The sequence below is a fragment of the Rhinatrema bivittatum genome, unplaced genomic scaffold (genome assembly GCF_901001135.1).
Source record: "Rhinatrema bivittatum unplaced genomic scaffold, aRhiBiv1.1, whole genome shotgun sequence".
NCBI lineage: Eukaryota > Metazoa > Chordata > Amphibia > Gymnophiona > Rhinatrematidae > Rhinatrema > Rhinatrema bivittatum.
The window spans coordinates 1-27,840 of record NW_021820565.1 but is presented as its reverse complement, the minus strand read 5'-3'; the positions used below and the strand labels follow the sequence as shown (position 1 = coordinate 27,840).

Genomic DNA, 27,840 nt, shown 5'->3' with positions numbered 1-27,840 from the left:
GTGATAGAGATCTATAAAATTACCATAGTGGAACAAGTAATTGTTAATTGGTTGTTTACTCTTTCAAAGAGTGCCAAGACCAAGGGACACACAATGAAGTTACAAGGTGAAAGGTTTAAGACAAAATATTGTTTTTGCTCAATACATAATTAAGCTCTGTAATTTATTGCTAGAGGATGTGGTGAAAGCTGTTAGTGTAACTGTCTTTAAAAATGGTTTGGGCAAGTGCCTGGAGGAAAAGCCCATTAACCATTCTTAAGGTAGCGTCGCGGAAATCCATTGCTTATTCTTGGGCTAAGCAGCTTGGAATCTCTCTACCCCTTGGGATCCTGCTGGGTACTTGTGACCTGGATTGGCCATGGTTGGAAACAGGATAATAGACCCGATGGCCCTTTGCTCTGACCCAGTGTGCTAAAGCTTATGTTCTTCCAACCAGTGTGCTCGAACAAACGGTGCACGGATAAAGAATTCATTCTGCCCCCTCCCTCCGTTAATTAGCGCCAAGTTTGCATCCTCGCCCACTAATTGATATGCACCTTTCAGGGATAAAGGACTGCTCCCCCAGTACTCAGTGTGCCAGGGCTAAAGGACTCATTCATTCCTCCCTCCTTCTGCTGTAATCAGGTACCAGTGCACAGGGGCGTGAAGATCTGCCTCATTGCTACACTGCAAACCCCATCCGCACATGCGCATGCACGCACGCACGCCGCTTCCAGACGCGCGCCGTGTTGACGTCACAGGGCGACTGCGGAAGATGGCGACGCTGTGCCTGGGCCTGCGGGGCTCGCTGCGGAGGGGCCTCGTGGGGCCGGGGCGGGCGGCCTGGCCGGCGGTGCCGCGGGTGAGCGGGGAGAGGCTCGGGCGCGGCGGGGGCCGCTGCAGGCCGGTGGTTGGGGGGGGGCAGCGTGGGCTCCGCCGCGGAGGATGCCGGCTCTGCCCGGAGCGGGAGTGAAGGTCACCGGGGAGAGGGCGGCTTCGGGGAGAGGGGGGTACCGGTGCTCGGGCCCTCGCCCCGCTTCCCGGGCTGGCTGTCCTCGGCGGTATGTGCGGGTCTGTGTCCCGCATGTTCCCGGGGGCCCTCGGCTCGTGCTTTCCGCTGCTCCGGGGAGCGGAGTTCCAGGAGCTGAAGTCCTGGTTAAGGGAGCGCGCGAGCCTGTGCTGCTGACAGCTCCGGCCCCCTCGCAGACTCGCATGCTCTGTGCCCCTGCAATGTTCAGCAGATGCATTCATTTTACGCCTTTCCAAGAGAAACCGGCTTGCTCGCTGTTGCGCTGAAGGTTTATTGCTGCGGATTTTGTTTTTCCATAAACGCTGTCCGGCGAGAGGTTCTGGTTCCTAAGCAATGATAGCAGGTTAGAGTGGGTTAGGGCCTCATTCACTAAGGCTTGTCTCCCATTCTGTATCTATGGAGGAAAAGCTTAGTGAATTAGGCTCTTTGCTTGTGTATGGAATACTAATTATGATTGAAAAAAATGACATAAAAACGTCTCCCAAACGGGATCCCATGCTTCCAGTGTACAGTTTATAGAGAGGCAGTGAATAAATGCAAATTATAAATAAAAAATCCTTTGTGCCTCTTCCAGCTTTTCTTCAATTCTGTTAGTGTTTACCTTAATCACCTCGCCTGAGAAGCCACGCTATTCATCTACCACCTTTCCTATGAAAAAATATTTTCTAATGTTGAGGCCCCACTATCCTGTGGGGCCTCAAATCCCTTTAACGTAAGACATGTCATGCTGGCTTAGACCAGTGGTCACTCGAGCCCCGTATCCTCTGTCTGACAATAACCTTGGAACTACCTGGGAGATCTTAATTGAAAGATCCTTCCCATGTTAATCATTCATTCCTAGAAGTGATAGGGGGCAAACCCCACATCTGCCTGGCTAATACTATATAATGGATTTGGCCAAACCATATATTTTTTTTAACCCTGGTACACTCAGCCCTGTCCTGGAATACTCCCTGTCCCAGTGTTGCTCACCCTTCTCAAGCCAAAGGCACTTGCAAAATTGTATGGCACACCCTCCACAGAGCAGGCAGTGCTGACACAGAGGGACTCATGGTCAAAAGAGGAGCTAGTGAAGCACTGAAAACACCACCAGTCTCTTCCAAATTTTAAAATAAATAGAGAGATGTGAGACACACACGGACTCATCAGGATAGAGCAATTCTCTTCTTATACAAGTGCAGGCGAAGGGAAAAGGTGTGGTGTGGGTGGCTGACTCTGGGGTCATTTACTAAGCATTTTTCCCATAGACATAAAATGGGAGAAAACATTTAGTAAATGACCTCCTCAGTTACCTTAACTGCTGCATAAGGCTGCCAGATCTTCTCCACTGCTGCTACTCCCAACATCATGGTGATAAGACAGGCTGGAAGGACTCAACAGAGGAGGCTCAAGAGGAGAAGGGGCTGTTTGCCATGTGTATGCTGCACAAATAGGGGCCCAGCTATCTACGCCCTGCATGCTGCCGGTAATTTCCATTCTCTGGGGGTTCATGCTATAACTAGGAAGAAGAGGCATGCATGCATGGTTACACATTCTCAGAAAGGCGCTCCTGCACATTTAAAAGCCATCACTGGTGTTTTGTTGCTGTGAAGTGCTAAGAGCAGAGCCCAAGTGCTGGCCCTGGATCTGAACATCAAGCAGTAGGGATTTTTCTGTGGCAAACCTGATCAGGTCTGAAGACACACCATGGCACACTGGTTGGGAAACGCTGCCCTATCCAGTCTGGTTTTCAGGATACCTGCAAAGACAGCATGAGAGAGAGTTGCAAACACTGCCTCCACTGTATGCAAATTTTCTAATGGATTAGACCATCCATACCAGTGTTTCTCAAACCAGTCCTAGCCAGTCTGGGTTTTCAGGATATACACAAATATTTATTTATTTTATTTATTTGTTTTTATGTACAGACATTCGATCTGAAATATCACATCGGTTTACATTGCAACAGTGGTTCTAATAAGACATTGATTTCTTATTTTTACAATATAACTTCTTATTATTTCTTACAAAATAATTTAAGTTGAAACAAGGTATTTTTTTCCCAAATCTTTTGAGAAAAGTCATGGATCCAATAGATAAGGCTAATTTTAGACCAGTGGCAAATCTTTCTTATATTAGTGAAGTATTTGAGAAGATGATTTCACTTCAGCTAGTTGATGTGCTGTTTTTCTGGGTGAATATTGGTATTTATATTGTATATCACATTGAGCTTTATTTAAGAGAGAGATTTTCATGCAGTGTAGATAGTGCATGCACATTTCTCTTATTCATGCTCATCGTGGATAGTCTGATAGCCAGACAAGCTAGGGAGTATGCTTAGACTGGCTTGAGAAATGCTGGTTTTGACCAGGTCAACAACTGCACTCTTCCCAGGCTTGTTTTCTTACAGTTCATTTGTTAAAAACAGCATGCTTCTCTGACTCTGAGAGAGCCGTTACTCGTATAGGTCCAGGAGTCTGGAATGAGGTTTCTATTGAAGGCTAGTGGGTGCACTGACAGTTTAGCCTTCCAAAACCTTGGGAAAATCTGTCTCTTTAAGAGACACTCAACGCACAATAAAGCTCTGGAATTTGTTGCCAGAGGATTTGGTTAGTGCAGTTAGTATAGCTGGATTCAAAAAAGGTTTGGATAAGTTCTTGGAGGAGAAGTCCATTACCTGCTGTTAATCAAGTTTACTTAGGGAATAGCCACTGCTATTAATTGCATCAGTAGCATGGGTTCTTCTTAGTGTTTGGGTTCTTGCCAGGTTCTTGTGGCCTGGTTTTGGCCTCTGTTGGAAACAGGATGCTGGGCTTGATGGACCCTTGGTCTGACCCAGCATGGGAATTTCTAAGGCCTTTGCTTGATTGTTTTTTGTTTTTTTTAGGTAGAGCATTGTTAACCTAAAGTCGGGTCAGTCACATTTTTGGGAATGGAATTTGTGTATACCTTTTCTGCATTGGAAAATGAGGTGATATCTGAAAGGGATGTAGTTACCCAGTGTACCCAGAAACTCTTAAACAGTATTAAAGGTCATAAAAGGAAGCTAATTCTGCTGGGAGACTTGGTCATCAGAGGAACCAATTTGGGCAATAATTTTGATGGGGAACATAGTTAATGCCTTATAGGATCCTCAGCCAGTAGAAATACCAACCAGATAAGACAAAGCAATTATAGAAAAAAGTAGACACTCTGATATCAATGTTGTTATCCATCTGGGGACCAATGACCTTGCTAGAAATGGTATCCATGCAGTACAGAAAGATTTCCAAAATCTAGGTGGTAAGATTAGACACATGGCAAAGACATTTGCTTTTTTTCAGAAGTATTACCTGTTCATGGAAAGGGGAAGGAAAAGCTTTGCCGTATAAATAACTTCAATGTCTGGCTGAAAACATGGTGTAAAGAAAGTGGTTTTTCTTACATCAATGGCTAGGGCCGTGTATGGAGCAGTAAAAGGTTATACGGTAAGGTTATCCTGTCCTTGGCAGGAATGAGGATGCTAAGTGAGAAATTCAGATCATACATTATCAGCCATTTAAAGTAGAGGTGGCAGAAAGTGGGCAATGAAATTTACATGTCACCCCCAAGCAATACAGGAATTTGCTCAAAATAGCAGAAAATGTGACTAGGAAGAACAGCAAACCAAGGAGAAAAGTTGGAAAGCTATGACAACAAATGCTCTAGACAATAAAATCCCAGATCTGCCAGCCTTAAAGGAGGAGGCAGACTTGGACATGGTTGCTGTTACCGAGACCTGGTTCACTGAGTCTCTTGATTGGGATACAGCCATCCTGAGCTATAACAAGGAAGGACAGAGAAGACAAAATATCCAATCAACTGAAATGCAAGGGATATGGGGTAGGGAAGAAGCATTATGGGCTGTCCTGAGAAAAGATGGTGCTTCCATTTATTTTGGTGTGGCCTACAGCCTCCAACTCAAACAGAAGAACTGGACAGAGATCTGGTTGAAGACATTCAGAAGGTGGGAAAGAAGGAAGCTGTGTTGCTCATTGGAGATTTTAATCTGCTGAATGTGGATTGGAGAATCCCTTCTGCAGAATCTACAAGTAGTTGAGAGACAGTGGATCCCTTCAAGGGGCTCTGCTCAAACAGTAATGGAACCCATGTGGGAGAGTGTGATACTCAATTTAGTGCTCACAAATGGGATAGTGTCTCTAATGTCCGGGTAGGCACCCACCTCAGCACCAGTGATCATCAGGTGGTATGGTTTGATATCGCAAATAGGATACAGAGAAGTCACATGAAGACCCGAGTTTTAATTTTCACACATAAGGAATTTGTCAAAATCAGGACGTACCTGGAGGAAGATGGAAGACTGGGAGAAAATGGGTGAGGTGGAATAACAGTGGGCCAAAGTCAAAGGAGCTATTACAGAGGCAACAAATCTAAATGCTAGAAAAGAAAAATAAAAGGAATAAGAAACCGATCTGGTTCTCAAAGGAGGTGGCTGAAAAATAAAGACAAAAGAACAGCGTTCAAGAAATATAAAGGATCCCAAAAAGAGGAACACAGGGAAGAATATCTGGTGAAACTGAAGGAGACGAAGAAAGTAATCAAGACAGCAAAAAATCAGGCAGAAGAAAGGATTGCCAAAGAGGTAAAGCGAGGTGAGAGAACATTTTTCAGATATATCAGAGAAAGAAGGAAGGTCTGTAGTGGAATAGTGAAACTGAGAGGTGAAACAGATCAATGTGTGGAGAGAAGACGAAGAAATGGCAGAAATATTAAATAAATACTTCAGTTTGGTGTTCACTAAAGAAGACCCTGGAGAAGGACCATCGCTAGTAAACAAGAAACTGGAGGGGTGTGGAGTAGATGAAACTCCATCTACAGAAGAGAATGTATGGGAAGAGCTGGGAAAACTGAAAGTGGACAAAGCCATGGGGCCTGATGAGGTTCATCCCAGGGTACTGAGGGAGCTCAGAGCTGTGCTGGCGGGTCCGCTGTGTGACCTGTTCAATAGATCCCTGGAAACGGGACTGGTGGTGGTCCCACATCATAAGAGTGGGAGCAGAGAGGAAGCTGGAAAATACAGGCAGGTTAGCCTCAACTCGGTGGTGGGAAAATTTAATGGAGACTCTGCTGAAGGAAAGGATAGGGAACTATCTACAGTCAGGAGGATTGCTGGGCCTGAGGCAGCAGGGGAAGATCCTGTCAGACAATATCTGATAGATTTTTTTGATTGGGATATAGAGAATTAGATCAAGGAAGAGCGTCCATGTTATTTACTTGGATTTCAGCAAAGCTTTTGATTCGGTCCCAAGAGGTTTGTGAATAAAATGAGAAGCTTGGGAGTCCACACCAAGGCTATGGAGTGGATTGCAAATTGGTTGACTGACAGGAGACAGTGTGTAATAGTAAATGGACCCTGCTCTGAAGAGAGAACTGTGTTAAGCAGTGCCCCACCGGGATCGGTTTTGGGACCTGGTGTGTTCAATATATTTGTGAGCGACATTGCGCAAGGGACAGAAGGTAAAGTTTGTCTATTTGCAGATGATACTAAGATCTGCAGCAGAGGGGACACGCCTGAAGGAATTGAGAGAATGAAAAGTGATTTAAGAAAACATGAAGAATGGTCAAAGATTTGGCAGCTGGAATTCAATGCCAAGAAGTGCAGAGTCCTGCATCTGGGGTGCGGCAATCCAAATGAGCTCTGCATGATGGGCGGTGAAAGACTGATGTGCACAGACTGGGAGAGGGACCTTGGGGTAATAGTGTCTGATGATCTGAAGATGGTGAAGCAATGTGACAAGGTGATAGCTAAAGCCAGAAGAACACTGGGCTGCATAGAAAGAGGAATAACCAGCAGGAAAAAGGAAGTGATAATCCCCGTGAACAGGTCCTTGGTGAGGCCTTACCTGGAGTACTGTGTTCAGTTCTGGAGACCGTATCTACAAGGAGACAGGATGGAGGCAGTCCAGAGAAGGACGACCAAAATGGTATGAGATCTGTACCTGAAGACTTATCAGGAGAGGCTGAAAGATCTAAATATGTACACCTTGAAAGAGATGAAGTGCAGGGGAGATGTGACACAGACCTTCAGATACCTGACAGGTTCTAATGATGCACAAACTTAGAACTAGGGGTCAGGGAATGAAACTCCAGGGGGGACGACTCAGAACCAACATCGGGAAATAGTTCTTCAAGGAGAAGGGTGGCAGATGCCTGGAATGCCCTTCAGGAAGAAGTGGCGAGGACAAAAGCAGTTAAATTCCAAAAGGCCTGGGATAAGCACTGTGCAACCTAAAGTTTAGAGGCTGGAGATGAAGTGGCAGCTCCTACCCTTAACCAATTACCTTTCATGATTGTGACGCAATTGCAACATTAATCCCTGCCGTTGAAGCGGAGGGCACAGAGGAATTGGATTCAGACCCCCAGCACTGGGAAGTGGTACCCAAACTTTATGTGAAAAAAGGCTGGACTGCTTCTATGGCCAAGGTGGAAAGCAAAGCATGTTGAAGCAGCAGCATTGTATTTTATTTATTTATTTATTTGTTGAGTTTTATATACCGTCATTCGGTGAAGCCATCACAACGGTTTACAAGATTCAAATTGTAATTCTCTTAACAAAAGTTTGGATCTTTAAGTCTGGTTTAGAAAGTCCCAAACCAAAGAATGTCAAGCAGCATTGTCTGAATTATCAACAAGGTTCCTCACCCAGTTAAAATGTTGCTAGCAGTAATTTATGGGTTTGACAGTTGCTTGGTTATGATTGATTGTAAATATTATGAATGGTGCTAGTAATGTCAGAGTAACCCCAGCCCAGTGTGCAGGGCTAACACAGGTGAGGCCGTAAAGTTAGTTATACTCTTCGGGGCAGGGACCCTGGCTAGTGCTTTCTCCCTCACTTCCCCGAGTGTGGATTCACAGGACTGGGGGAAGAAAGGAGTCCTTTCAGGTCCCGAGGTGACAGGCGTGGTTTCTTGACGCATCCCTGTATGTTTGCCCTGGGGAGGGGATGTCTGGGCCTTTTATGTGAGTGCAAAATAAACACTCTGGAGTCTCTTTGGCAGTGTCCAAAATAAAAGTCTTTAGTGTTAATACTGCTGATGGATGGCAGAAATCTCAAACTGCAGCACCCCAGAACTGTCTTCTCCGCTTCTCTACAGTCTCTCCCCTCTGTCTGTGCAGGACTCGCTTGCACGGGGAGCCATGGAAACCTTTCACGCTCTTGGATGAATGAAGTGACGCTCCCAGGTGGGCAGAGCCCCTTCCAAAGCCGATAACTTGCAAGCATTCTATGGCGCAGAGAGGAAGTTCTCCCTTTCTCTCCCCAGCGGGAGGAAACGCCAGACGGGTGTTCCCAGAGATGTTGGCCTCCCTGTACTCGCGCTTAGCGGATCTCCTGTTGTGACACGGTCTCCTTAGGTACTCTCTTGGATCCTCCTGGAAACAGGCAGTTCTCAGGGGCAGCCAGCTTCCTCCTGGATCTTCTCACAAAATGCTTTCTTCCCCAGAAAACTGATATTTACACACGAGTTGTGCCTTGCGGTAGGTCTTCCCTGTCCCTGAGCGTCCCAGACACGGGGTTCCCCAATCCCTGTGCCCAAGAAAGGCCCAGATGTCTTACAAGTCTCCTAGGATATCCCACCCAGGACCCACAGGCCGGGCTAGCCTGCTTTTACTGGCTGGGCCCACAAACCAACAACAAACACAACTCCTCAGTCTCAGCAAACTTAAAGGGACTGCCTGTCAAGCTCACTGTGGAGAGCTCCTAAGCAGGCTTTCAGGGGGCGGCCGTTCCAGACCCCTTAGAGGGAGGAACCTTCTCTCCTAGCTGAACTAAGGGCTCATCCACATCTTACTGGTAGCGTGACACAAGGCTTGGGGGTAACCTGCACGGAGTGGCAGTCTCTACCATATGAAACTTGCTGGGCAGGCTGGATGGGCCGTTTGGTCTTTTTCTGCTGTCATTACTACGTTACTATCTCTTGGTCAGAGGTATAGCTGCTTAGTTTGCTGGGTGGTACTTGTACTTTTGTTGTGGTCTGTGTAGGCTGGGGGTAGGTAGTTCCAGTTCCGCAATCAGGTCTGGATTTCAGCACATTCACGGTGAATATGCGTGAGATAGATTTGTTAAAGTGGAGGCATTGCATGCACATCTATCTCATGCATATTTGTTGGGGATATCCTGAAAAGCAGACCTAGTGGTGGTACTCCAGGACCGATGTAGGCTTTGCTTTCTAGTGCTGTTTGGTAAGTTAGTGTAGTTGTGTGTGTAGGTTTATTTCTTGAATGTTTTTGTGTTTAATATGATTTTAGTGTACATCAGTTGTGGTGTTTTTTTATTGTTACCCACTGGGTGGGTTTGTGGTAACTTGGGTGATAGCAGCTTGGGAAAAGGCTAGGAGAGGAGGCAGACTTCTGGCTCTTTCCTTATGTGCAATTTTTTTTAAAGTGAATAAAGCAAAATGGAAAAAACCCACTGCAGGCTCACCTTGCCCTTCTGGTAGCAGGGACTTCGCATACTCTGGGCTCCTCCCTGACTGTGCCAGATAGCTGCGGCCGGTCCCTTAAGGTGGTCTGAGGGTTCCTGTACACTCCCTCACAGGGCGTAAAATCAAGGCTCTTGTCTATTAATGAGCCTTCTCTGTGGACGGTATCAAAAGCCTTAGGGTAATTCAGGTGCACCCCACCTTGCTCGGTGGAGAGGCAGCTGCTGTTGGTCTAAGAATGGGATTTTACACGCTCATCTGCTCAAAGTAATGAGCCCGTTGCTCCTCCCGTGCTGTTATTTGCTGTGTTACTGTCCAATAGCTGTGTGCATTATGGTGCAGATTGCTTGGGTCAGAGCCTGTCACACTTGGTCTGTCTTTATTTAGAAATGTATTAACCCCCTCTCCCACAAGGTTACTCCTTCACAGGCCCTTCTTGGACGTTGGGTAGTTTGACGCTGTACCTCTGTCTGCTTTCCCCGTTCATTGGGGCTGGTGAAGGAGTTGGTTATAGGACAGGGACAGGTGCCGAGGCTCCAGCTTGGGATGTGGATCCTGAGCAGATGATCTGCTTGGTGCTGTATTGGTGACTGCTGCTCGAGTTGTACGCCCTCTTCATTCTCCAGCCTAGCTGCCACTGCATGCAGGGAGGTCAGGGCTGGCTCTGGCGCTGCCTAGGAAGTAGTAGGAAGAGAAGCTTCTGCCCTACATCGGTGTGACAGCGAAGGTTGCAGGGGCAGTGAATGCGAGTCGAAGGCTGCGTGCAGAGCAGGTGATGGGATTGGGAGCATCCAGAGCGGCTCTCATGCACGGATCCTGTGGCCTGTGCTGGGCAGGGGGGAGGAAAGGAGGCGGAGAAGGAAGCTAGCTGGTGCATTTTATTTCTCGATTGTTTCCTTCCTTCTCTTTCTTGCCCTGGCAGCAGAGCAGCAATGGGGGAGGTTCAGAGGGGGAAATGGGGACGATGGCTGGTGAGATGAGCTTTGGAGTGCTTGGAAAGGAGGAAATTGAGACGGAGAAATGGGCAACTAAGGTTTAAGGAGAGATGCAGATTAGAGGAAGGGTGGAGTGACTGCAGCAGGGGAGAAGGATTGGGGATGAAATTAAAAAAACTGTCTTGCTCATTAGTGAGACCCTGGGGTAGGGGAGAATTTGAGAGACTGGTAGGGAGCAGAGATTGGTGAGAAAAGGATGAGGAAGACGAGATATGAGAGGGCAAAGACCAAGACGTAAGAATACAGATAGTCCATGGGTTTGGCTTACTCAGCTCTGCCGCTGTGTTTTGGCCATCCCCATGGCTAAGGTGCTTGGAGGGGAACAGCCAGAGGCAGGCCCGCCATGGAGAAGATGCTTTCAGTCCCGAGGTGGCAGAAAATACCGCTGCCAGACAAAGAAATGGGCCCCGAGAGGGTTTCTCCAGGGTGCGGAGGGATGCCATCTGAGCTGGGAGGTGTGAAAGAGGGGGAAATGGACTCGAGTCCTCCTCATCCTCAGACTTTTGTATTTTTCTATTTGAAATGTCTTCGGTTCTAATAATTAGGACAGTTTTGTTTTTTCTAGTCAGTCCTGCCCGGTGCATCTGTGATATCTAAATTCTGCTGAGCTCGTGTCCCACTGAGTAAAGTGAGGCCTGGCTTCAAAGCTGCTTTACTGCTCAAAAGCAGGCGGGAGTTTGGCTGTTCCTAATTTGAAGTGGCTTCTACGTGGCGCGGTATTCAAACCATCTGGGCTGTGGGAGTCTTGTGGCCCCATTTGGGATCTAACCTTGCAGCGAAAAGTTTCAGTGAAGAAGTTTTCTGATGTAATAGGATATTCAGCCAGGGATGGTCTCGGAGATGTTAAAGATGTGCCTATGCAGATTAGGGCAGTTTTAAGGATGGAGGAAACTTAACTAACTGGGTCATTCATCAAAATGCATTATGGTGTTAACGCGTGTGTTAGTAATGCTAGACTGTAGCGCGAATGCACATTTTTGGAAGGGGTGGGATCAGGGAGGAGTTTGGGCGGGATTTGGGAAAATGTGGAGTGCTATCACCCCATGCGATAGCATAACGCATGCTATCGCGCAGTTTTAACACCAGAAATAACTACACCTTTTTTCCTGGCGTTAGGTTGTGCGATATGCCCGAAATGGCCATAACGCAATTTGCGATAAATTTAGCATTTTGGCCATTTCTGGACATGGGAAAGGAGAAGGAGTGGAGTGTGTCGAGAGAGAGAGAGCGCCTCTGGGGAGGCCCTCACAGTGTGCAACTATTTATATCTCTATAGGAAGGCCATCTGATAGGTCAAGGTGAGGGCTTAATGGTGGTTTAGGGGCCAGTTTCTCATGCAGAGTGAGACGCACAAACAGCACCCTACACCTTGGTGAAGATTTGACCTCATCTGCCCTAGCTTGGTGGTTCCCTGTTATAGAGTCCATCAAGCTAGGGTGAGAGAATATAGTAGAAATAGCATCTTTGTGAGACTTTCCTCACTCCAAATGACATCAAATGTTCACCAAGATGTACTGTGCTGTTATGTCTCACTCTGCATGGAAAACTGGCCAATAAACCCTAAACCAACATCTTACCTTGAGCTATTAGATGGCCCTCCTACTGAGATATAAAGACTTGACTAATATGAAGGCCTTGTAGATGGTCAGTCTCTCTCTCAGCACAAAATGCAACAATAGGAGTTATCACGGGACGTGATAAGTTTATCATATTATCAATGCGAAGTGGTATGTTATCGCGTGGTGTGGTAATCCTAAAATTTCCCTAAACACGCCCCTTTTTTCTTATCGAAGGTGTTATCAGTGTGTTACTAACTCATTTTGATGAATCTAGGGGTAACTTTGAAAAATTGAGGAAGGACTTTAATTTAGGTATTCATGAGATTTTTTTTTTTCTTATTTACGAAATTTGACATTTGAGTAACTCATGAAGTAGAAAAATGTGCTTTTCCAACCTTCATTATTGCTGGCAAAAGTGGGTGAGAGATCCAGTAAGGACTGAGTGAGACTTCCATGCTCCCATTAACCTCATTTTTGGTTCTGATTTGACCTTTCAGGCTTTTTTTTTATTTTTTTATAATAATTACTCATTACATTTCAAGAAAACCCTTGAATTTGCAAGCAAAGGCAACAATATAATGATAGAAAATAACAGAATAACAACAAATCTGCATATCTAGTTCTCAAATGGTGGATCCAAAGACGCCCACAGGAATAACATATACAGGAGCCAATATTAAATGCTCGATTAAGTCCTTTCAGGGCTTCTTAGTGTGGTCTTGTCTGTGTTCCTTAGGCTAGAGCAGGTGTGGCCAGCTGTGATCCTCGAGAGCCACAAAGGCTTCTGCTTTTCAGACTGTCCACAGTGAGTATGCGTAAGATACATGTGCATGGAGTGCATCTATTGTATGCAAATCTCATGCATATTCAGTGTGGACAGCCTGAAACCCAAGCCTGCTTGTGGCTCTCGTGAGCTACAGTTGGCCATCCTTGGGCTAAAGTACCTGTATTTTTTTTTTATTGACACGAATAAAATGTGAAATTAATTTGGGATCACATTTTCTCCCAAAGAAATTCACTATTTAAGTTTGATGGGGCAGTTGGTGGGCAATGCTGGTGGTGGAGCCGGGGCTGATTTATCCTGGTTTCGTAGCTCTTGTCAGCACCTCTGGTGACTTTTCTTTACAGCTAAGCAGGAAGTAAGAGACCTTGAGCCGTGAGATGCGCTCAGCTCCGAGTTGACCGTATGTCCTCTTGTCTTGCAGGCTAGCATGTCCTTCTCCAGCCTGTCACGTGGCAGGAAGGCGGCGCTGTCCACGCTGGGAGTACTGGCAGCCGGAGGTGCTGGTCTGGCGTTCGCCCTCCACAGGTCGGTTAAAGCCAGCGAGTTAGAGCTGCATCCACCCAGTTACCCCTGGTCTCACAACGGGCTGCTGTCTTCCCTGGACCACACTAGGTATGCACGAGCTGGTAATTGAGGGAGGTATGTGGACATGGTGTCAGTCCTCCTCTCCAGGGCTCTTTACAAATGTATGGTTTCAAGCTTTGCTTGGCTTCCCTGCTCCTCAAAATCACAGGACCTCTTCTGGTCAATGCATCCCCCCTTCTCAAGGAAGTTGTGAACAAGAAAGACAGGCATGTAGTGGAAGTTGAAACCAATCTAAAGGAGAGAAGTGTTCACATTTTGTTAAATTTCCCTGATTTTTAAGGAAAGGGTTAGGGCTTGGACCTTGAGACTGAGAGGCAGCCAGTGATTGGTGCTGAGCATTAGTTCAGAGGAAGCTACATTCAGTAGCTGTTGGACTGAACTGGACTTTAACTACTGCTATTACTATTATTTATCATTTTATATAAAGCATAAGTAGACATAGGTGGCACAGTACAGATAACATAAGAGACAATCCCTGCTCAATGGAGCTTACAGTCTAGTCAAGATAAGTCTATAGGAAGTGTATTTATTGCAGAGAAGTGGTTAGGCATTAAAAGCAGCCTCAAAAAGGTGAGCACTGAAACTAAGTTTGAAGCCTGTTCCAGGCATATTGCGCAGCCAGGTGGAAAGTATGGCGTCGGGAGCTGGTGGTGACAGAGGAGGGCACGGCTTAGAGCAACTTGCTTGATAGAGTTCACGAAGAACATAAGAAATTGCCATGCTGGGTCAGACCAAGGGTCCATCAAGCCCAGCATCCTGTTTCCAACATAGGCTAAACCAGGCCACAAGAACCTGGCAATTTCCCAAGGGTGTAGGGGGAGAGAAGTGAAGGTAGATACTGAGGAGTTGCGGAGTGAATGCATTTGTAGGCAAGTAAGAAGCTTGAACTGTATGTCGAAGCAGACGGGGAGCCACTGCAGTGACGTGAGAAGGAAGTTACATGGGCAGCCACGATGAAGGAAGATAAGTCATGCAGCTGAATTTTGAACAGATTGCAGTGGAGAAAGACAATTCAGAAGGAGGCCCATGAAGAGCAAGTTGTGGGAGATAAGTGGAAGAGCATTTTCATAGCATGCTCAGAAAGGAAGGCATGAAGCTTAGTGGTGTTGGAGGAAGAAATCGTATGCTTTAGTAGTGTTTTGGATGTCTGATCCCAAGATTATGGAGGATGAGCGGCATCTGAAGAGGGAAAGGGAGTTGGGGAGGAAGCACGTTCTGTCTTGTCCATATTGAGTTTTTAAGGTGGTGGAGGGACAACCAGGCTAAGATTTGGAACTGGATTCTGGGTGAAATTTGTGGTGTAAAGCTAGAGATCTGGGGGAGGAGTCAGCATAAGAGTGGCACTGAAAGCCATGGGAGGAGATCACAACACGGAGAGAAGAAAAGAAGATCCAGGACACAGCATTGAAGCAGAATAGCAGTGGAGGGTAGGGATAGGTAAGAGAACCAGGTATAGAGCAGAATCCTTCAATCCAGTTGAGTACAGTATGTCAAGGGGTAGATGTGGATGATAGTGTCAAAAGCAACAGATAGGTTAAGGAGGGTGAGGATGGAGTAAAGGCTCTTAGCTTTGGCCATGAAAAGGTTATTGGAGATTTTGCAAAGAGCAGTATCTGTGGAATGCAGAGGGTGAGAGCCAGGTTGAAGTGGATCCAGAATGGTTTGAGATGAAAGGAAGTCACGACAGCGGAGATGAACGACATGTTCAAAGCAGTTTGGATACGAAAGGAAGGAGAGAGATGGGGCAATAGTTAGCGGAGCTGGTAGGGTCCAGTGAAGGAGTTTTTGAGGAGTGGCATGATCATAGCATGTTTGAAGAAAGAGGGGACAGTTGCAGTGGCAAGCGATTGATCCAAGAGTTAGTTCAGATCTTTCAAAGATTGCACGGACAGTATTTTTAGACATGAGTGCGATATTTGACACCGCAAATCATTGACTGCTTATTAGCAGATTGAGTGAGACAAAGTCCTGGACTGGTTTTCATCATTTCTTGCTGATCATTCCTTTCAAGTAGATTTCTAATGTAGTGAAAACTTCCATTTGGAGTATCTTACCACTTTTGTTTCTCCACTGGGGACATTAATTCAGGGCTTGGGATTTTTGTCCTTCATTTCATGCAGATGATTTGCAAATAACTGCTTTCGTTAGTATAAAAGAATCTATTGATCTCTCTTCCTTTAACATTTGTTTAGAAAGGGTTGCAAACTGGTTTTCCAATCATAACCGCCAGGTGAATCCTTCAAAATCAGAGGCAGTTTGGTTTAGTCTTAGATCTGCTGCCCTGGTTGTGACTCCCATGATGTTGGGTATACCCGTCTCAATAAAACCTCTGGTGATTTCAGTTAGATTCAGCCCTTTGTCGAATTTCATCTCAGCTACTGTTCAAAAAAATCATTGTGTTCTTTGAGGTGTATTAGGAAGATCCGCTCATTATTAGAGGTAACAGATCTTAAGTCTCTGGTACATGGATTTGTGATTTCCCAGCTGGATTATTGTAACTCTCTGATACTTGGGGTTTCTAACTCACAATGGAAGTGATGTCAGTTCCTGCAGGATACTGCAGCTTGGTTGATTTTTGGGCTCCATAAGTACGATCATATGTCAGCTGTTTTGAAACAGTTGCGTTGGTTACCAGTTTCTTCTTTCATACTCTCTCAACGGGTCTTGCAATTTCTCTCTCCAAAATGTTAGTCCCTCATACTCCAACTCCTCCTTTCCATTCATCTCAAGCAGGACTTCAGGTTCCATCACGTTCAGTAATCTGTTTGGATTCCACCCGAGAATTGTCATCAAGCACCTTCTTTATCCAACTGTTGGTTCGCTGTAAACCGAAGCGATATGTACTTGTACATGATCTTTGGTATAAAAAAGTCTTTAAATAAACAAACTCATTAGTATTCAACTTTCATTCCCCCTCTGACTGCTTACATTTTAGGAGAGCAGTTAAGAAATGTTTTTTTTAGTAAGGTATTTGACAATACTGGTTACCTCTGTAGAGTGCATGATCTCAGTTTTGGAGATGCTATAACACTGTCAATATGTTGAATTTTATTTAATTGTATTTTAATTTGATTGTGTATCGCTGGACCATTAACTTGTATCTTTGTTATATATTTTAGTTATTTTTTGATATGATTGTTTTACATTTTGTACTGCTGCCTGGGTAATATGCTTTACAAACAGGTTTTAACATTTTAATAAATTAAAGAAATGAAATGCTAATGTGACAGATGGCAGGCATAATTATTTACAGGGGTCATAGAACTGAGGAGCAAGCAGTGGGTTTGAAGGAGAGAAGATGGGCCATTTCCTCATCAGTGATTTCAGAAAAGGAACAAGTGTTGCAGGAGCCAGGAGAATGGGAGGTGAATGAAACGGGGGCAGAGGAGGCAAATGGGTAGAGAATTCATGACTTGATCTTGTCGGGCTTTTCATGGCAAAAGTCAGCTATAGTCTAGGCCGAGAGTGAAGGGATGGGAGGTGGAGGAAAATGTTTGTCAGATGAACCCAATCTCATTAGGCAAGTGTAGTAGCAGACTGGAGGAAGGTGAGCATGAACTTGAAATATATGAAGTCAGCATGGGAGCTGGACTTCAGCCAGAGACCCTCTGAAGCAAACTCTGGAGGAGAGCCAAGGTTGGGGTTTGGCATACCTTTCAGGATCAGGGACGTACAATGCTGAGGAAAGGATACTGTAGGAACAAATTGTCTCATCAACAGACTGACAGGGTTGGCGAGGAGAGATGAGACGATTCGCTGAGGACAGCAGGATGGCAGTCCTCGCACATGGGTGATGTCATCCAAAGGAGCCTGATGTGGAACTTTGATCTCAAAGATGCTAGAGCTTTCAGCATGCTCTACTGAGCATGTGCAGCTGTAGCTGCCTCCCAGGCAGAGACCCTCAGTCTCTTTTTCCATGGAGCTTTGCTCTCCCCCCTCACAGCTAATACTGTGATTTTTCTGGAGCTGCAGAAGATTTTTTTTTTTTTCTAGCAGAGTCTTTGTTTTATTTTTTTCCTACAGTCACACCACTCTGAATGGTGTGGCTGATTTTCATCTGATCTTGAAAGCTAAGCAGGATTGGACCTGGTTAATACTTGGATGGGTGTGATCGTCACACTTGCTGTGGACACCATCGACACCGCCAAGTGTCATCACCATTGAGTGCCGCGGGCACTGAGTACCACTGATGCCATTGAGTGCCATCAAATGCCATCAGCACCGGGCACAGGCGATGCCTTCGATGCCTCCGCTTCAGGGGCACCATGGAGCTTGCCAGTGGATTCCATCTAACGCCATGTACTCTGAGCTCCACCGTCGAGCACCTTGGCTTGACAGTGTTGATGGTGCTCAGGTGTCAACCAACATCTCTTGGTGGTGCCCTTCGAGGGCGATGCCCCATAGCACTCACTGTGCCCATGGGGATTGGTGGCATCTATGGCATCCATGGTGCTCGATGACCTCCCTGGAGTTCTAGGGCAGAGACAATATACTCCAGCACTTGAATGCATCCATGGTTCCTAGGGCACTCAATAACTTTATGCCTAATCCAGGCCGTGGCATGGAGTATTCTGAGTCATGGGCTGCTATGCCAACTGGCACTGCGACAGTAAGCGCATCCGTACCACTGATGGTACGACGGAGTAGCACGGCACAGGATGCAAGGCAGCAGCATTCTTCAGTGCTTTCTGATGTTTGTGTGTGTCTCCTCTTGTGATGGGAGGCATTGTGTGCTTGTGCACCACAGTCACCCGTGCACTGACAGGTCATTGGCTTTTCAGGCAAAAATGTTCACATTTGGGGTGGATACCAGGGTTGTAGTGTTGGAATATGCCTCCCACGGTGAAGCAATGAGTCTCTGAGGGACCCCTCCCACAATGGCTTATGGTCTAACTCTCCTTCATTGGGACACCTCTAGGGCACATACCTTTCCACGTTCTTTGCTCTAGTCGGGGTGTCCTTGCATCTGATTGGCAATGTCGCCTTTAGAACCTCATAGGTTGGCGACTGTCCCACTCTCATACGGAGAGTTGGGGGTTCCAGGATCGGGATGACCCAGTAAAAGTTGCGCTCTTCATCCCCCAGGGGAATGGAAGGCTGCTGGACCTAGAGAAGCAACCTTAGTAGATTCCCTCTCGGCACCTTGTTTCTACTCCGGGGAGGCGGGTTGTTTTCACTTCCCCCTTATCTGGGTGGGCTTTGCCTCTGAATGGCTGCTCTCTGTATCCTGCTAGATCCGGGAGCCTGTTAGGAAGGAGCACACGCTCTAATATTGCAATACTGCTCACTGGAGATGTGGAGAGCTGCCCGAACTTGGATTCCCTCTTGTGAGAATCTTTCCCCAGCGGCAGATAAAGTTTTCCCCATGGAGGGGCATGCCTCTTCTGGTGGCTACTGGGCACAATATGCAAATCAGTGTTGGTACCATTGAGAGGAGCGTTCTATCCCCTCTGCGCCCCAAATGGCATATATACCCTTCAGAACACGCACCCTGTCCATAGCTGCATGCATCGGAGGCCCCGCACTTATGTTGTAGTTATTTAGGAGTTGTCAACTCCTTTCAGGTGTAGCCCTGTCACTGCGTTCATTGGCTGATATGGTATTCCTTGGCCATGCAAGTATTGGCGTAAAATTCTTAGGTTGTGAACGAGTTGTCTGTGCAATACGCTTTGGTGCCTGTGTAACATTGGTTACACAGGCACCAAATTATTGTTTTGGTATCCTCTGTGTTCCTGGGTCGGTGTAGAAGTCCTGTTTTTCCACAGGAGCTGGCTTTTGCAGCTTTTCTTGTTTTCGTCCCACAGCAGAGAGGCTTTCAGACTTCTTCATCAGGATGTTGCCTGGAATGTTTGCTTAGTATGAAGTCTCTCAGTATAAGTTGTCTCTTGGCTACTGAGAGGAATTTGGATCTGTAGGCTGAGTCAACCCTGATGGCACGTCCCTGACTGGTTCAGCAGGGGGTTAGTATAGTTGGGGTGTCGCCCAACTTTAATTTCTACAGCCTAGAAGCTGTTTTCTTGTCCTGCAGCCCCGGGATTTGCCTCCTTGTATTCTTCCCTTCTTCTGACTTCCATTCAGAAAGTCAAGGGAGAAGCAATGGGAATGCTCTTAACATATGGCTTCAAGGAAAGGTACATCATCTTTTTTCCCCTGCTTTTGGCCAGATTTCTGGAGGTGTAATGCCTTTGGCATTTCATACCTTGGATTTGGTGAGCTTCATTCACAGCTCACTACTGTGCTTGGTGACTTGACTGGGTAGCCCTGTCCTGCCTCAGCATTCTTGCTTCCACTCCATCTGACCTGGGAGGTCAGGTCTTTTCTTGTGGTCATTTGAGGTCTGTCACAGACCCTGACACCTTTTCCAGCTCTTCAAAGCAAGTACTTGGATTTATGCCCATTCTCATTGGGCATGATTATGCGTAGGCAGTCAGTTCCTGCTCTTCACGTGCTAGTGAACTAACTTTTTCTTTTTGGAGGGCGTTCTAGCCCCAGATTTTCAGAGGGATAGCCATGTTAGTCTACTGTAGCAAAAATGACACGAGGCAGGCGGCACCTTGTAGACTAACCAATTTATTGAGCATGAGCTTTCGAGCACAGAGTCCACTCTGTCAGATGTATGAAGTGAAGTACAGAAGTAAATAAAATATATGGGGATGAGGGGATGATTTGTTCTGTATCCCCATCATAACCACCATGAATTACTGTAATAAAGTACAAAGGCCTGCACTGGAAATAGAAAGTACGACCAAAAGATGATAAAGTAAGCACTAAGGAAAGGTAGCAAAAGAAAGTGCAGAGTTAAACCTCCAAGCCCCGGGAATTTCTCCGTTGTATGAAAGGACCCCATGTCTTCTCAGAAGGGGCCAAGGAATTATGTCGTAAGGCTGTTAAATGAGCGTTATCACCATTGGTGAAAGAGGGTACAACACTTTTCCAAAACTGGCTAATTCATACCTAGCTGTGAGGAACACTTGTTGGCAAAGTCACTGTTGCGATTTATCAGCATCCAAAAGTGGCAAATTAAGCAAAATATGTCGTGCACCAAGGAGACTCCGCACTCCTTGATGGTGGATAGCCAATCAGAAATCTGACGCCAAGAAATCGCTGCTGACTCACAATCCCACCAAATATGCATGAAAGTGCCCGCGTTCCCTCAGTTTCTCCAACGATTGGGACTAATATTAGAAAACATACGGTGAAGTCGACTAGGGCCCAAATACCAGCGAAGTAACATTTTATAACTGTTCTCTTGCAAACTTGCTAGCACACAAAGTCCCAGTCCTCCGGGCTCAAACTACCTCCTAAATCCCTTTCCCAATTTCTGACATGGGAAAACGTCTCAGTTAAATGCCCATTGAGAAGGCAATAAACCTTAGAAATGAAACCTTTTTAGTTTGTCGACTTGGTCACAGTAACCTTCAAACATAGATGTACCCAGTCACATTCCAAGAAATTCACCTTCTCCATTTTATAAGTTTGGGAGATGGCGTCTGGGAGCATGGGAGTACCATTAAGAAATAAATGCCCTATTCTATGAATACCATGATTCTTCCAAGTCTCGACCGCCAAAGTTTTGTACGAGAAAAATAGGAATAATTGCCAACCAATTTGGATTTCCATTGAAACCACACCCGTAGAGAAGTTTGCAAAGCATAGGGAAAGCAGTTTTGCCAAGTGCAAGGGTATTTTTTATCTCTCTGTCTTACAGATCTCTTTGAACTGTGGACCCAACTCTTTTCCCTCCTAGAGCCTGTTTTGGGTTCAGCTACCTCCAAAACAAAAAGAAAGAAAGGGGGAAATGTGGTGCCTTCAGCACTGTGGGGTTCCCCCCACCCCTTTTCTGTTTTTGGGCAGCCTGTGGCTAGGGATTCACCCATGTGTGAAGATTGCCATCCTGCTTGTCCTCAGAAAGCAGAGTTGCTTACCTGTAACAGGTGTTCTCCCAGGACAGCAGGATGTCTGTCCTCAGAATTCCCTCCCTCCTCCCCTGAGAGTTGGTTTCTCCATGTATTAATTATATCATGGACGGAGGCACCCTGCCTGAGAGACAGGGAGGGGGGGGGGGGGGCCACAGCTGCACATGCTCAATAGAGCATGCCGAAAGCTCTAGAATCTTTGAGGTCAGAATTCAGGGCCGGGCTCCATCCGATGATGTCACCTGTGTGTGAGGACCAACATCCTGCTGTTCTCAGAGCACACCTGTCACAGATAAGCGGTTCTGCTTACTAAAGAAGATGCCATGGTCGATAGTCAATCACCACCTTCAGGATTATTTAGGCTGAGAACATGGGGAGGGTGATTAAGTGTGAAAGTTTATCAGAAGCTGATCCAAGAGGGGGAGCTTTCTGAGAGAGCGCAGTTGGAAGAAAGAGTCTAGGTCAAGACAGTGGCCGTGCTGGTGAGTGAGAGCAGAGCAGTCTGAGATCAAATGACCAGGTTAAGGTGAGGAACTTTTGTGGCAAAAGTGAGATGGAACATCGATTATGGAGATTAAAGGCCCCAGGAATAAGGGAAGGAGAACCAAGAAAGGAGGGAAGAGGATGATAGATGACAGCTACCCAGAGTGAAAAGGTGGATGGAGTGGGCCTTGAAGAAAAGATGTGGATTTGAGGGAAAGAAGGGGGTTGAAACCTGCAGAAGAGGGAGAGCAGCAGCCAGATACCACCAGCATGGGAGAAATGATGATCTCCGTGACAGAGGAGCAACAAAAGCAGAGTCCTCTGGGGAAAGTCAGGGCTCAGTCAAAGCAAGAAGACAGAAGGCATGGGAGACAGGTTACTGGATATAGGGCAGAGGGGGGTTGGAGGAGTGACAGGTTAATATGCCTGGGGAACGAGCACTCAGCAAGGAGAGGGCCACTCTGGGCTGAGCTAGTAATGTGGCTTGTGACATTGACTGCGATGGAAAGAGAACCCATCGGTCAGCTCGTGTGGGTGCTTAGAGGGGTAGGGGCCTCTAGGCATGTGTACCTTCTGTATGGGGTGTACGGCTGTCTTCACCAGAAGGTACCTTTGGAAGCCACCGCTTAGGGACTGTGAGATTTGCAGTGTTCAGATATACTAAAGTGGAGCAGTCACACAAAGCTTGTGGGGGTGGGGCTGGGAAGGGGAATGCAAAAGTTTCCACCTGCTTGTTCTCTGCCCGTCCTTGACATGCAGCCTCGCATGATGTTTCCAGAGCTGCTGACCAAGCTGGTAGACTTTCCACGCGAGGATGAGACACAGGACTGATGGGAGTGCCGCGGTGCTCTTCTCTTACCCCCCCGTTCTGTGTCCTTGTATTTTGCCTGCAGCATCCGTCGTGGGTATCAGGTGTACAAACAGGTGTGTGCAGCCTGCCACAGCATGGACTACCTTGCCTTCCGAAACCTCATTGGAGTTTCGCACACAGAAGCCGAGGCCAAAGCCCTGGCGGAGGAGGTAAGATTGTGTCACTCCTGTGATCTCTCCGTGCCACACGCACACGAGATGGCGGTGGCTGTCTGAGTACGTGCTGGTGTGTAAGTGCTTCTCCTCGGCTGGCCCCCTAACTGTCGCTGTAAGCCCGGTGGTTGTTTGCTTCGGAGATGCGTGTGGTATTCTAGCACTTCCCGGTGCGGACGTAGGAGCCAGAGCTGGGCAGGGAACCCAGGATTCCTGCCAGGCACAGACTTAAACTAGCTCCCGAGCGCTATGCTGTAATCCAAAGTGGAGCCTCTCCTACCGGCCGATACAGTAAAGTCCACCGGGAGAGCGGGCGAACGCCCACTCTCCCGGCGCGCTCGCAGGCCACTCGCTGGTGCACGCGATTCTGCATGCAAATTAGGCCCGGCGGTAAAAACAGGTAAAAGGAGGCACTAGGGACAATAGCGCCTCCTTTTGGACCGGAGCGGCGGCTGTCAGCGGGTTTGACAGCCGACGCTCAATTTTGCCGGCGTCTGTTCTCGAGCCCCTGACAGCCAGTTGTTCGGAAAACGGACGCCGGCAAAATTGAGCGTCCGGTTTTCAAGCCGCGAGCAGACTTCAATTTTTTTATTTTTTTTTAACTTTTGGTAACTTTCAGGATCTCCGACTTAATATCGCCATGATATTAAGTCGGAGGGTGCACAGAAAAGCAGTTTTTACTGCTTTTCTGTGCACTTTCCCGGTGCCCGAAGAAATTAGCGCCTACCTTTGGGTAGGCGCTAATTTCTGAAAGTAAAATGTGCGGCTTGGCTGCACATTTTCCTTTCTGAATCGCACGGGAATACCTAATAGGGCCATCAACATGCATTTGCATGTTGTGGGCGCTATTAGGTTCGGCGGGTTGGACGCGTGTTTTTGGCCCCTTACTGAATAAGGGATAACGCTAGCGCGTCAAACGCGCGTCCAATGGAGGGTTAACAGTGCGCTCCGCCGGAGCAGGTTGTCGGTTATGCAGAAACAAGTTAAATATGCAGTTAGCTGCACAATCAGGGGAGTCTGGAGGCCTATCTGCAGTACATCTAACTGTAAAAGGCTTTCCTGCACCTCCCGTTATCCTGGAGTAAAACCAAAACAGAAGAGTGGCGCACTTCAGACAAATATGACGAATTGAATTAGGAATAACAGGTGTTCTTGGCATGTTTGGATGCAGCTCTTCCAGTTGAGTAGTGGGGAGAAGATGATCACTTACTGCGAGGTGGATTACTGATCAACATTTTCCATGTGGGGAGGATGTGATTGGTTCCATCATTTGTTTCCACTGGAGATGTTTTGGCAAATCTGAGGGGAACTCCTTATGTGAGGCTACTTGGGTCCACTCTTAAGGTGTCTGACATCTCCTCACTTCTGTATCAGATGTCGAATTCTTATATCCCCTGAAGCAGGCGATGCTGATACATGACTGTTGGGATTTTTTATTTTTGATGTTTGACTGTTGTATGTATTACTGTGCTTTTATATATTTTATGAAAATATATTTTACTATGTGTAAAATTGCATGTTTTATTTTGTGGATGGTCATTTTATTTTATTGGTACTTAATTTTACACTAGTGTTCATTATTCCTGGTTCAGTTTTTCAGATTTGTCTTTGACGTGTACCACTCTTTTTTGATTTTTTTTTTTGTTGATTGTGATCACTGGCCTCTGTTTTTGGCTCTCGTTTACCTTGGAGTCCCTTTAGAAATGCTGGGAAATCATAATCTTAATGACTTGGGGCTTGGGTACAAGATGCTGTATAAATCCTAATGTGATCCCAGTTGCAGCTCGGTAGGAAGTGGGTGACCCATTGCACCTTCTTAGCTCTCACCCTGCATATGGAGGGTTTGCAGAAAGAGAGGAGGAAGAGATTACCCGTTGTAAGAGGGATTGAGGCTCCAGCCAGAGTCAATCTTCAGGCACTTTCCTAAAGCCACATAGGCATGAAGGAGGGGGTTGGAGGTCTGTTGTCCTGATTTACAATTCAGTACTAGCTCCTGGCCTAAGATGGGGCCTGTTCTCTGTAGTCTTTGTGAATGACCAAGCACTCATCATATCCTCATCTGTTAGTGGTGAGGCATCGTGGGCTGTAAACTCTGCGCATACTTAACTTCTTTTTTTTCTCCCTCTTGCGGCAGTATGAGGTGCTGGATGGCCCCAATGAGGAAGGAGAGATGTTCACCCGTCCTGGTAAGCTCTCGGACTACTTCCCGAAACCTTATCCGAACCCTGAGGCAGCACGTGCGGCCAACAACGGGGCGCTGCCTCCTGACCTTAGCTACATCATCAGTGCAAGGTACTGTCTGTAACTCTGGACATTGTCCCCTTCTCACCTCGGCTTCTTCATCCATGCCAGATAACTGTCCTCTTCAAGCTCTCGTTTTGTAGCTGTAGGTGAAAAGTTGTGTATTCTTCTTGCACCTGATTCTAGAGGAGAAAGGCTCTGCACCCATCCTCTGAGCCCTTCTGTCCTAGTGGAGGCAGGCTCGGCCTCCCTGAGCCCCTCTGCTCCTAGAGGACAGCAGGCTCGGCCTCCCCGAGCCCCTCTGCTCCTAGAGGACAGCAGGCTCGGCCTCCCCGAGCCCCTCTGCTCCTAGAGGACAGCAGGCTCGGCCTCCCCGAGCCCCTCTGCTCCTAGAGGACAGCAGGCTCGGCCTCCCCGAGCCCCTCTGCTCCTAGAGGACAGCAGGCTCGGCGTCCCTGAACCCTCCGCTCGAGCCCTCCAGTCTGAGGCTTAAGAAGGGAGATGAGGTGGTACCATGATCAGTCCCATAGAGCTGAATGCTGTGCAAGTAATGGGGAGACCCTTGTGAGTCTCTGAAGAAAAGAGCTTGTGGCTTTTAGAGTCCAGATCCTTAGCAGACCTCCACCCTGCAGGTGTGCTGGCTGATGGGGGAAGGAGTGTGTTTTTTTGTTTTACTATATTTTTATTATATTTGAAATGTGCTTTAGTGTAGCCATTGACTTGCTGGTCTAATTATCTTCTTTCTATTCTAAGTGCTTTAAACCATGTGGTGCAATATTGCCCGGTTGCCCTGGGGTAGCAGGACATAGCCAAAGCAAACTCCGCATTATACAAGTGCTGCCATCGAATGTTTCTTTACTTGTGAGAGATCTGCCATCCTCTTTCCTCCCAGCAAAATCAGATAGTGAATCACTACTACTGCTTCTCACTTCTATAGAGCTAGTGCATGTGTGCAGCAGTGTACAAAAATACATAAGAGACGGGCCTTGCTGTAATCAAGATGTGTGTATATAGGGCCCAGTCTCTGATCTTTGTCATGCCCCGTGCACAGGTGGAAGAGCCTGGGAGGGATTTTATCAGTATTTTCCTGTTTGTCTATTCTTTTTCCTCCAGGCACGGTGGTGAGGACTACGTCTTCTCCCTCATTACGGGCTATTGCGACCCTCCTGCAGGGGTGAGCCTCAGGGAAGGGCTCCACTATAACCCCTACTTCCCAGGGCAGGCCATAGCAATGGCTCCACCCATTTACAACGAGATCCTGGAGTATGATGACGGTAAGCCGAGGCGTTCTGGGGCAGGGTACCTCATGTGCGAGAGGGGAGGTGGGAAGACTAGGACCCTGTCTTGGGGCTTCCTGCTGATCCGGATGCATGAGGGGATGCTTTCTTTGGTTAGCGTCCAGGTATGGAAAGAGGATTCCCTGTCCGTATCCGGATCAGTCCAGACTCCTGGGTTTATGCATCCGTGCCAGCAGCTGGAGACCGAGAAAGTTTCACCGACTGCTGCCACCTGCAGTTCCTCAGTATTTTTCTGTCTTTCTCAAAAACCAAAAACTAAAGTCGATTCTATGGTATTATAGTGGGCAAGAGGATGGGCCTGGAGGTCTTTGCATGTTGTCTTATTCTGTGTCCCTTTCAACATTGCAGGTACCCCAGCCAGCATGTCCCAGGTTGCCAAGGATGTGTGCACATTCCTGAGGTGGGCATCCGAGCCGGAACATGACCACCGCAAACGCATGGGGCTTAAGGTAAGTGACGGCAGACGGGAAGGTTCTGGTCCTGCCCGTAGTGGAAGTCTCTTAGGATTCCAGAACTGGGGAACGAATTGCACCCAACGCCTCTTCTCAGTGTGGGTGAGCATCAGGAGCTCCTTCATGTCAGAGCAAGGAACCTTCTGAGGGTTGTAGAAGCAAGGCGACTGCCACGAAGCAGAGGTGCATTAGTGTGGGTTGGGAACAGAAGCGGAATGTGTCAGGCAGAGAGGCTGAATCCCGAGTATTTTAGAGCCGAACTGAAAACTTTCCTTTTGTGGCAGAAATTGAATCCAGAGCAGTGTTGATGTCTTTGCTATGAGTAAGCTGCTCTCCTTGCAGCCTCTGGAGAGTACTCTGTTTGGCTGAGAGTAATCATCTTTTCTTTGTATTTTTTTTCTAGGTGTTGATGATCTCGGGTATTCTAATCCCCTTGATATACTACATAAAAAGACTTAAGTGGAGTGTATTAAAGAGCCGGAAGATTGCCTACAGACCACCCAAATAAAACACATCCAGGGCAGAACCTCCTCACTCAGAGCTGCCGCAGTCCGCGCTCCCTGGCAGGAGGCCAGAGTGCACGATTTAATGAATAGCAAAAACCCTGCTCAGCTGGACAAACAGAACATTTATTCTATTCGGCTGTCAGATTACCATTTTCTTTTTTGTTGTGTCATCCACATCTGTGACATCCACAGAGTTCAGGTGCCTCTTAGCCAGGAAACGAAGGAACTGTGGGAAAGAGCCAGTCGGGGTTGACGACGGTCGGTGTCCATTGTTGATTTCTGTTTGTTAAAAGGAGAAAAATAAATTAAGTTTCTTTTAAATGTAAGTGGCTGAGATATTTTCTCATTTTTAGGCTGGATCTTGTTTTGGCTTTTCTGCTGCAGTTTGGGTGAAAGGGGCTATGAAGTCCTACATGTGTGTCACGGGGGTCTCGGCTCGGCATTCAGGGCCGCCCCAGAGGGAAACTGTGTACCTGAGGCAAGGTGGAGGCACAGTGGCAGAGGTCAGGAGCTTCAGAAGAGCCAGGAGAGAGAGGCAAAACAGGATTCCC

General features: G+C 47.0%; 1 protein-coding gene across 2 annotated transcripts; it reads left to right on the top strand.

The window, feature by feature from the left end:
- The first annotated feature begins 519 nt into the window (after nt 1-519).
- On the top strand, nt 520-27,615 carry LOC115081720 (cytochrome c1, heme protein, mitochondrial). 2 transcript variants are annotated; one of them, XM_029586146.1, is made up of 7 exons: nt 520-624; nt 13,207-13,397; nt 22,663-22,789; nt 24,927-25,084; nt 26,147-26,307; nt 26,680-26,780; nt 27,187-27,615. In XM_029586146.1, the coding sequence occupies exons 2-7, from the start codon at nt 13,213-13,215 to the stop codon at nt 27,289-27,291; spliced, it is 837 nt and encodes a 278-aa protein (XP_029442006.1). In that variant the 5' UTR covers nt 520-624; nt 13,207-13,212; the 3' UTR covers nt 27,292-27,615. The 2 variants fall into 2 exon arrangements, with proteins under 2 accessions (XP_029442006.1, XP_029442005.1); XM_029586145.1 differs by lacking the exon at nt 520-624 and adding an exon at nt 687-841.
- The last annotated feature ends 225 nt before the right edge of the window (nt 27,616-27,840 follow it).

Bases quoted from the DNA above. Each gene is read 5' to 3' on its own strand.
- LOC115081720 (XM_029586145.1), top strand. From the start codon at position 692: ATGCACGCACGCACGCCGCTTCCAGACGCGCGCCGTGTTGACGTCACA. The intron at 842-13,206 runs GTGAGCGGGGAG...CTTGTCTTGCAG, and splicing joins CCTGGCCGGCGGTGCCGCGG to GCTAGCATGTCCTTCTCCAG. The intron at 26,308-26,679 runs GTAAGCCGAGGC...TCAACATTGCAG, and splicing joins GATCCTGGAGTATGATGACG to GTACCCCAGCCAGCATGTCC.